The sequence below is a fragment of the Pipistrellus hanaki genome (assembly GCF_964339955.1).
Source record: "Pipistrellus hanaki genome assembly, chromosome: 2".
In the NCBI taxonomy this organism is placed as follows: Eukaryota; Metazoa; Chordata; class Mammalia; order Chiroptera; family Vespertilionidae; genus Pipistrellus; species Pipistrellus hanaki.
The window spans coordinates 76,013,842-76,024,790 of record NC_140504.1 but is presented as its reverse complement, the minus strand read 5'-3'; the positions used below and the strand labels follow the sequence as shown (position 1 = coordinate 76,024,790).

Below are 10,949 nucleotides of genomic sequence, written 5' to 3'. Positions count from 1 at the left end.
GCGATTTTGTTGGCGACTAACCCCCTCTAGCGCCCAACCCGCAGCACCCGAGCCACGGCTGCGGGGCCGGGGAGCTCTGCGCTCCGGGCTGGGCCCTGCCCGCGGTGCCCGCCGCTCCGGGGCGAGGGCGCGGGGGCCACGGACGCCGCGCGCCCCTCGCCCTTCGCTGCTGGCCCCGCGTGCCACCCCGGCCTGGCACGAGCGCGGCGCGGGCCCACGGAAGAGCCAGCGCGGCGGCTCCTGCCCGGCCCCGCCGATCCCCGGCGAGGGAGCGGGGCCGCGAGAGGGCGGCTCAGGCGCCGGAGCAGCCGGTCCCGCCGCCGCGCTCTCCGCGCTCCGGGCGCCGCCGGGGCCGTGGCCGCTCCGCGCCGGACTGCTCCGAGCGAGCGCGATCCGACGCTGCCACGCAGCGGGGCGCCCCGGATCCCGCACCCCGGACCCCGCACCCCGGACCCCGGACCCCAGCGCCCGCGGCGGAGCCCCTAAGCTCGTGCCCTCCGGCGCGCAGTCACCACCGCGGGCGGCGGGAAGACCTCCGTGAAGCCGGGCCGGGCAGCCGGCCACGTCCAGCCCGGCGCGCCTGCCTCCCCGCCGCCGGCGCTCCCTGCGGGCTGTCCCCGGACTCAGCGGCGGAGGCGGCCCCGGAGCCCCGGAGCGGGGGCGCTCGCTCGGGCGGCAAGTTTGGAGGAGAGCGGTCCGGCCGGTCGGCCACCCCCGGGCTCCCCGCCGGGCCGCGCGCCTGACCCCGCGCCTCCCTCCCGCGGCGGAGACGTGAAGTCCGGGGAGGCGGTGTCGGGGGCGGACGCGCCTCAAACGCTGGGCGCCGCCGCGGCGACATGGGGAGCAAAGTGCTTGGGGGACTGAGGGCGGCCTCCGAGGCGCCGGGGGAGCGGCTGCGGGGGCCGCGGCGCAGCGCGGAGGCGGCCGAGTTGGAAACCGCCGCCGCCGCTCCAGCCAGGCGCTGAGGCGCGCGGGTCGCAGCCGGCTCGGACCCTGCCCCGCTCCGGCCGGAGCAAAGTTCCCGCCGCCCCCCGCCTTGGGCTCCGCAAGTGCCCGCTGGACTCCGGAGACGCTCGGGCGCCGCACCTGGCCGGCCCGCCCCGTCCCCGCCCCGCGGCGCCCTCCCCGCCCCCCGCGCCCCTCCCCAAACCACAGCCCGGCGGCTCCTGCGCGCGCCCTCCCGGCCCGGCGGCAGCCCTCGCGCGCGGGACGCGGCGGTGGATGCGCCTCCGCCCGCCCGCAGCCGCCGCCCGCAGCTCCCGGGCGCCGCGGGCAGCGTCCTCCGCCCCCGGAGCGGCGCCCGCGCCCGGGCAGCCTGGACCTTCGCGCCCTGCCCGCGGGGCCTCGCGCGAGGGCCGTCCCGGGACACCCCCTGCGGGCAGGGTGGAGGAGGAAGAGGAGGAGGAGGAGGAAGACGCGGGCCGGGTCCCTTGCCCTGCCCGAAGCACCTGGCTGCGCGGCCGCCGCCGCCGCCACTCTGTTAGGGGCAGGAGGAGAGGAGCGCCCCGGAGAGCCATGGGGGGCTGCGAAGTCCCAGAATTTCTCCTGCAATTAGGCTTCTTCTTGCCTCTGCTGACCGTGTGGCCGGGAGACTGCAGCCACGTCTCCAGCAACCAAGGTAAGGGGCTGGGGCGGAGGAGCGGGAGGGGCCGGGAGGTGGGTGCTCCCAGGGCCAGGGCACGGGCCGCCTCCCGCAGGTAACTTCATCCCGGTGTAGTTTCTCCGGGCTGGCTCCCGGAGTGGTCCAGGATGCTTCCTCATGGCCTGGGACGCGACCTGCCGGACTTGGGTCCCTAGTTCTTGCACATGTCTTTAAAGGGGTGCGCGAGCCTGGGCTGCCGCTGAGAGCCGCGGCCGGCGGGGACCGCTCCGCGGGAGGCAGGTCTGCCCGGCACGCGCTTCGTGGGGGCTCCTGGCGGCCGCCGCTCCGAGCTGGGCCAAGTGCAGGGTCTCACATGCCTTCAGGGAAGCAGACTGCTTTCCTCTGCCTGAGGACCAGGTACTTCCTTGCCTTTGCCCCGTCACTGCTGCCCTGGCCCCTCCGCAGCCGGCCCCATGTCCCGTCCAGACCGAGGGCAGTGGGCTTGCTTGAAATCATTCCTAGGTCCGCGTGTTTGTGGTTTCCTTTTTTTCTTGTGTGCAAAGCGGGTAGAGGGAGATAAGCATTTAAGGGTGACTATCCAAGTTGTGAATATCCTATTTCTAAAACCAGTCTCTGGTAGATTTTTTTTTTTTTTTTTGAGGAAGGCTGTTTTAGTAGGTAAAGGGGTGAAAATAAAGAGTTGGATAGTGTGTGAAAAGTGAAAGTCAGGTTTACAGAATGAAAGGCAATTAGAATTTTTGAATTGTTTCTTCTGTTCAGTCTGTTTTTAGGAAACGTATCTTGGATTTGCTCTGATTTTAAAAAATCCATAAAAATATCACCTGCGTAGTGTAAACCCTCTTAGGCTAAGCAGCGAACATCCATAAAAGTTTTCCAGCTTGCACCTGGCTGGATGCTCTCATTGGCAATGTGATGACCACCAGTATGTCACCTGTTATGTCACACTTGTCTAAAGACTTCACTATAAAATTTCAATTATAGTTATTATTTAACATATAAGGCCTTGGAATAATTTGCAGATATGAGAATGGAGGTCAGATGGCATAAGAGTGTGCACATTTTTGTGAGGGTGAGAAGGTTCAGAGAGAAGGCAAGTAAAATAACACAGCTTTCTTTTTGCCATAAACATATATGACCATTTACTTCTATTTAAGAGTGTTCAGAATCAATATTCAATTGTTTTCATTTATACTATTTGTATTTTTGGCATGTTTTCCTAAACATTTCTATTTGTGCAATGTGTGTGTTTTGTTTCGTGTTTTTTCCCCCTGCCAGATTGCAATCCCAAGTGCATGCATAAATTTGGGAAGCATACACCACCGTCATGTCTTTGAAATATCACATAAGTGCCCCCCATAGTTCCATATTCTCCTATTCTTCATATACATCTCTCCATTGTTTTTAAGGGCCATTGGCATTATATATCAAAGGGGTAGTTAACTGAATCAACCCGTGTGAAAATAGATTGTTAAAAATAACATAATTATTTACTTGGTCTTTTTACATTTTTAAGGAGAGAAAAATAATTTTTAAATATTATGCTCTTTGTTAGTATCTAGGGCTACTAAAAGAGATGTATACTTTGAGAGTCAAGTTTATTAGAAGTGTTTAAAAGTTATCTCCATGCAGTAGTTTCACTCAGTCAACATGTATCTATTCATTAAGTGCCTAAGAAACATCAGTGACCACCCTAAGCCTCAAGGATACAAAATAAAACATATTCTGAATCTACAAATGACTAATGTGCCATTCTACCAAAATATGTTAAGTATTAAAGTATAACCTTTCAGATATTCATGTTAAGGGCATAGAAGAATGTTACTTGGTAACCTCTTGCAGTAATTTTTTAAATCTATTTTGATGACTTTCACATACTTTTAACCTGCAGTACTTACCAAATATGTATAATTTATGGTTTTTTTAATCAATTAGCTTAACAATAATAGTGAATGAATATTACTCAGTTTACCTATCAAATAGGATCAATACAGATAGTTTAGTAAAACTCTTAATTTGAATTTCTGTTCATATGCTAAAAACACAGGCTTTGCATAAGGTTACATTTGGGTAAAATAGTGCCTTAAGGCCAAGTTGGGTAAAATTTAGAATTCTTCAGAAGAAGACTCAAGAGAAAGTGGGCTCAGATTTTTTCATCAGACATAAATGGTTGCTTATAAAATGCTTTTTACAGCCTAAGTCACAATGATTAGAAATTATGCTTTATAATATCTTTAAATAACTTTCAAATACTGAAGTGATCACACTAATAGTTAATAAAACTTCAAAATTTTATTTTTTGTGGACATTTTGGGCATATCTTTTAAATTTGTAGTTTCATAGATAACAAATCAAAGTAAAACACCAATTTTTGAACTTTGAAAACATGGGGCATTGCAGAATAAGTATAAAATATAGAAATATTTAATGTGAAATATAAATTAGATATCTAATATACCTAATAAATATAAGTAATACGATTAATAGTAATTTCAAGAAAATGTGTTCACTTTCCTAGTAACTTTTCATCTTAGGAGCTAATGGAATTCATGTTTTATTTAAAAAAAATTTGTTACTTTATGAAGGGTAAATTTTTATTTTTATGTTACTTGTCTTCTACTTAAGGATGTTAAATTTTTTAGTATCTATTTTTGCCAAATTATATAAAATTCTTCATGATTAAAATGAATGGATTCACCTTCTTTCCCTCCTCCTAGTTTTCCATACTTAGACTTGGTAAAATAATGATAATGACAAAAAAGCGAACTACCTCATTTTTAACGTGGTGCTTAACATGGTGCTAAGAGTAACTTGACTACAGGAAGCAATCTTCTCTCTGTCTTTAACTGGCTGTGAAGCTGTGCACTGTAAAGACGAAATAAATCAATTTGACTCTGTCTTCATATTACCCAACCTCCTTGAATTGATCAGAAAGTAGAGTTGCTTCCTAGATCACTCATCTGTTTAGTAGTAAGTGAAAACATGATTTGTGTTCACATTTCTCCTACTCTAATAATTTCCCTTAGTATTTAAGACCTCAGTATTTATTAGGAAATAAATTGGAAATTTTATTTTAAAATAACATAGTTTGTCTTCTCAATATATATAAACTTTTATCTCTGTACTGACGCTTAGGTGAGTACAAAATACAGTTTTGTTTCATAGGTAAGTAACCATGTATATCAATTACAGTGCTTAGTAGCCACCAGGGGTCCATTTATTCAAAGGTTACTTGAGCAAATAGTACTGTATAGCCTGAAAGAGTTGATGCATCTTGCAGGGTGTGGCTCATGATCAATCACATACTCAAGTAATTCATTAAACAAAATATGGTTGGGATAGAAGAATCTAGTGAACTTATTTTACTACCAAGATTGTGTGAATTTATCTTTTTTTTTCTTCAAGGGATTAAGTGATAAATGAAACAAGCAAAACCGTAGTCTGATTTGTTAGTTTCATTGAATTTATTACTTTGGATGTATTGAATGTAAAATTCACTAAGTTGTATGTAAATACCGGTGAAAATACCTAAGCAGAAAAATACCTGCTTAATTAAAATTTGTAGCCTAAAATTAGTTAACTGCCATAAGTATTGTTCACAAAGTATAAAACTAAATATTGTTCTTATAGTAATAGAAAGGAAGGAGTTGAAATTTTTTTAGAAAGTTCAACAGTGACCTTTACTGAAAACATTAAAAATGTGGTAAGTAGGAAAAACTACATGATTTACAAAGAATATTACTAAATGAATTTCACTTAGAAAAAATTCATTTACAAGAATAAACTTCATAGCTATAAAGGTACAGGAGATTTTAATCACATGCCTTCATGTGGTTAAAAACAACTTGGAATGTAATTTTGTTATACATTTACAAATTGAAATAAGTAATTGTGTAATTAGTTGTTATGATTAGTAATTGAAGTAGAAAATGTCATTAATATGCATTGATCAGCTAAGTGTTGTTTTCTCTGGGTTGGGGATAAGACTATATCTAAAATCTTTTTCTTGCAAAAAGATTATACAATGTTCTTTAAGGATTTCTTCTTCAAACTAGAAGTAATATCAGCACAACATATTTATTTGGATTTTCCTAGGAGGAAAAATGTATATCTAATAGTACAAGACAAAATTAATGTTTAAATTACATATTTTACTGTTTTTATATTTTCAAACTTAATCTATAAAGAATTTTATGTTACTTTCATGTTAAAAAGTTAAACATTAAGAAAAACATTAGAGTGGAAATGTTTATTTTTTCAATAATCATTGCAAGTATAAACTACTTAAGTACAAAAGGCATCATAGATTTCTTGTATTTCCTTCCACCAATCCTCTTTCCCTAACACAGGCATCATATCTCAGTCAAGTTCTTATTCTTTCTCTCTTCACACACTGAGTGCTTCTAACTATATACTCCGTTTGTCCAAAGAATAGATACGGTTTCATGACCCCTACAGTAATAGATGTTTTTCATTGTGTTCTTGTCTCAACATTTTTTGAGAGTATAAATACAGTGGAGATCAATACATACAGTTAAGTAATCAAAATAGACTGACCTTATACAGTGTGCATTGTCATTTTACACAGATGTTTATACATCTACAGTATTTTCTTTAATAAAAATTGTATTATTTAACGTGTGCAACATGCAATATATCAGGATTCTGATCAAATTGCAATTTCATTAAACCAACGTTATTTCTTTAAAAAGAGGAATTATATATTACTTCTGCATTTGCCTTATTAAGTATTGTTTTCTAGAATTTAATATCTGGATGATGGAGGAAAAAGAATAAGCAACACAAACATTGTCTATTCCCTCATTATTTCTACTAAGGAAGACTGATAAAAAAAAAAAAGGTAAAATAAAATGAAAAAAGTTCTTAGATATTCTGTGGAGGAAACAACAACAGCTTTGAATTAGAGAATAATAGGAGAGGCCTGATATTTCAAATGTGATGGTTGGAAAGACCTCTCTGGAGAAGTGACATTTAAGTCACATTCTTAGGGAAGAGAAAGAGCTAATTGTACAGAGTGGGAAGAAGTGTATTCCATCCGGGTAGAGGGAACTGTCTGGATAGTGACCTTGAAGGGAATTGAGCTTGATACATTTGAAGGACTCCAGTCCAGTGTGACTGGAGCTTGCTGAACAAGGAAGACTGTAACATATCCGTTGTGAAAGATAGTTAGGAACCAGATCCCACTGAGAAGGAAAGAAGCCATGGTATGGAGTTGTGTTTTAATATTATTTTAGGTAAAATGAGAGGCTTTTGAGATATTTTAAGCGATTTTAATTTAAGAGCATTATGGCTGGTAAGAAAAGAGATTGGACGATGGTAAGAACGGAATTAGGAGTCTGTTGAGATTGTCCAGGAGAGAGGTTATGGTGGTTTGGCCTTGATTCGTGGAGATGTAGAGAAGATGGCTTTGGAATATATTTTGGAGGTATAATTTATGAAGCCATATTATCCTTACAGAGAAACAAATGTAGATATTTAACATTTAAGTCATTTTTCTTAGGAGGCCAAAATAAATCTACCATTGCTCCTCATAAAAATTACCTTGCTATATAATTATTGGTAATACAGAGGCCATAGGAAGGATGGGATGAGTTTTCCATTTCCCACTTTATTCAGTTCAGACTATGATTTAAAATATAATCTTCATAGTACAGTTTTGCTATTTCAGACTGTTGTACATAATGTACACTCATTAGATTAAAATGCAATTTGTTAGTGCATTTCTGACTTGGTAACTTTCCATATGTATTAACAGCACAGGTGGGTGGAGACATTTTCACAAAGCAATATAATAATCAAACAGAGTCTAGTTTTAGCTAACAAAGAGCAATATTTGGAAGTTTGCCTCATGCACCAGGTTTATTCATTTCTATTATGATCAGATTAGTGTTACTAAAACAAATAAATATAGCTAATGCGATATATAAATAGGTGTTTTTAGATAGTTTCCATTAATCTTTTCTCTCTGCATTTGTTTCAATGAAAAGAAACAAATTAAGGTTCAGAAAGCATGTAAGAGACCCAGAAATGAGATTATGGTATATATTACAGTTTTAATAACAAGGAAAATGGAAGAAACCATTAGGTTTTCACTAAATAATAGTAAATTTCATATACTTAAAAAAATTTCCCTGACAAGTTAATTATCCATTACTTTGGGTACTGTAGGAATGCAATTATTAAATATATAGAAGCATGAAGTCCTAACTTAACAGTCATATACTTAGTAGTGTGTATTTAGAAAATTCATACTATGGTGATGCTTCACTTAAACATTTCAAATATTCTTAAATATATATTCAAGCATAGAAAATCTTATAGTTTAGTGCTTAGAAAGTTCTGGAAAATACTTTTATAGTTATTTCCTTTGATAAATATTATGACTTGTGATGTTATATACAGCTTTAGTTTTCAATAATAAATATCCCAAAACTGAATGAAACTATTTATTCTTTCAACAGTATTTATTGAAGGCCTACTATTTTATAAAAAGAATACTAACTATATGTAAGGGTTCAAGGAGAACTTTCCTTCCCAAAATATAGGATCTAGTGAAGAGTTTCTAAGCTCCTTCCAGAATCAATGAGAAAAACTTAACACATTTGTTAAATATGATAATATGTAACAGTACTGGTGATCAACCCTTATAATATTAAAGTATTTATGTACCATTTATTTGAAATTAATATCTATTATTTCATTACTAGAGGCTCAGTGTACGAATTCGTGCACCAGTGGGTCCCTTGGCCTGGCCTGTGGAATTGGGACAAAACTGGCTCTTTGACATCCCTCAAGGGGTCCCAGATTGGGAGAGACCACAGGCCAGGCCGAGGGACCCCACCGGTGTATAATTGGGGCTGGGGAGGGGCCACAGGAGGTTGGCCAGCCAGGGACGGATAGCAGGAGGGCTCCAGGGCATGTCTGGCCTGTCTCGTTCAGTCCCAATTGGCTGGACCCCAGCAACAAGCTAACCTACTAGTTAGAGCATCTGCTTCCTGGTGTTCAGTACACATCATAGCGACTGGTTGACCAGTTGATTGCACCCTGATGGTCAGTGTACATCATACTGAGTGGTTGAGTGGCCTTAGAATATCATTAGCATATTATACTTTGATTAGTTGAACAGCTGACTGGACAATGGGACACTTAGCATATTAAGCTTTTATTATATAGGATATTTTATCTCAATTAAAGTAAGTCCCTCAATCCTATATAATAAAATCCTAATATGCAAATTGACTGAACAATGGAATGACTTGCAGAATGACTGGTTGCTATGATGCACACTGACCACCAGGGGCCAGATGCTCAATGCTAGAGCTGCCACCTGGTGGTCAGTGTGCTTCCACAGGGGGAGCGCTGCTCAACCAGAAGCCAGGCTCATGGCTGGCGAGCCTCTCCCACCTGCACTGCATGTGGGCAGTAAGGAATGAGGGGTCCTGGACTGCAAGAAGGGTGTCTGTCTGCTGGCTTAGGCTCTGGGGATTGGGCGTAAGCCGGCAGGTGGACATTCCCTGAGGGATCCTGGACCACGAGAGGGTGCAGGGCAGGTTGAGGGACCCTCCAGTGCACGACTTCCATGCACCAGGCCTCTAGTAATTCCATATTAAGCATCTTCCTTGTGTTTGCTAGGTTCTTAAACTGTAGTGATAATTATCACATGATCTCTGTTCTTTAGAAACCCAACCTGCTCTGTTGATGTTCTATATCTTTGAGTGACTGAGTGACTGATGTTTACTCTTTAATTACTTGACTTTTTATAGGACAAGCAACTGTATAATAAGTTAGATTATGTAGGAGAAAGGAGTAAAGAAACATTGTCAATCTTTTTGTGTTTTATTTATAAAATTGAATTTTCTAATGTTAGTTCTATAGATGATTATACATTCCATTTAATTACGTGACTGTAAAGCGTAAATATGCATTTTAAAAACATTCATGTGTAGAAAATCAATGTTTCACATATGTAATGGCAATCTGTGGACTGACATGTGAAGTGAGCCTTTGTTTAAAGAATATTAGATTGTCTTATTCTGGTTTATTTAATGTGTGTTAATCATTAAAATTAGTGATTAAAGTGCAAGTTTCCAGTTTAAAATACTGGCAAACGTACATTTTAATTGAGCGTTGGAGTGAGAATTTTCAGTGCCTGTCCTGAAAAATACCTTCAGCTACTTTCCTAGGATACTGTTGAATTCTCTGGTCATTGGCCCGTTTCATGACCTCCACTGGGTGGATATGATTGAAAACTCATTGCTTTTTCTCGTATATTGTCTCAGAACTTCAGATGTAAAAGTCATACTTACTTTTTTCTAGAGTTATTTTTTCCCTTTAAATTTATCGGGGCGACATTGGTTGAAAGGATTACATAGGTTTAAAGTGTACATTTCTCTGATAAATGACCTGTATATTGCATTGTGTGCCCACCATCAGAAGTCAAACCAATTTTCATCACCATGTATTTGACCCCTTTATACTTTATTGCACCCCTACCCCTTCCGTCTGGTAACCACAACACTGCTGTCTGTGTCTATGAGTTTTTGTTTGTCGTGTTTGTTCATTTGTTTCTTTCAGCTTTATATCCCACATATGAGTAAAATAGTATGGTTGTTAGATTTTTAGTCTTACTTTGCTTAGTATGATACTCTCAAGGTTCACCCATGTTGTTACAAATGTCAGTATTTCATCTTTTCTTATGATTGAGGAGTATTCTATCGGATACTAGAGGCCTGATGCAGGAAGATTCATACAAGAACGGGCCTTCGTTCCCCTGGCTTGCCCACACTGCCTTTGCTCTGGCCGGAGCTGCCTTTCCGCCTTCACATGGTCCCAGAGGCCCTGAGCAGTGGCGGTGCTACAGAAGCACACTGCCCTGATCCCGGCCACTCAGCACCTGCATATGCAAATTAACGTGCTATCTTTGTTGGGTTAATTTGCATACTCACTCCTGATTGGCTGGTGGGTGTCACAAAACTGCCATCAGTTTTAATCTTACTCTTTTATTAGTGTAGATACGTACCGTATCTTCTTTATCCAATCATCTATCAAAGGTTGCTTCAGTTGTTCCATATCCTGGCCACCCTGAATAATGCTTTGTTGAACATACGTCTCTGTGAATAAATGTTTTCAAATTTTTTGTGTAAATATCTGGAAGATGGGTTGATAATTCTATTCTTTTTTTTAAAATTAATATATTTTATTGATTTCTTACAGAAAGGAAGAGAGAGGGATAGAGAGTTAGAAACATCAATGAGAGAGAAACATCTATCAACTGCCTCTTGCACACCCCCTACTGGGGATGTGCCCGCAACCAGGGTACATGCCCTTG

General features: G+C 42.3%; 1 protein-coding gene across 1 annotated transcript in view; it reads left to right on the top strand.

Moving 5' to 3' along the window:
- Positions 1-1,172: 1,172 nt before the first annotated feature.
- The window catches only part of EPHA6 (EPH receptor A6), an 848,112-nt gene continuing 838,335 nt past the window's right edge, over positions 1,173-10,949 (top strand). Inside the window, exon 1 of the mRNA XM_084875438.1 lies at positions 1,173-1,618. Coding sequence (XP_084731564.1) covers positions 1,222-1,618 — 397 coding nt within the window. The 5' untranslated portion in view covers positions 1,173-1,221. The remainder of the gene's footprint in view (positions 1,619-10,949) is intronic.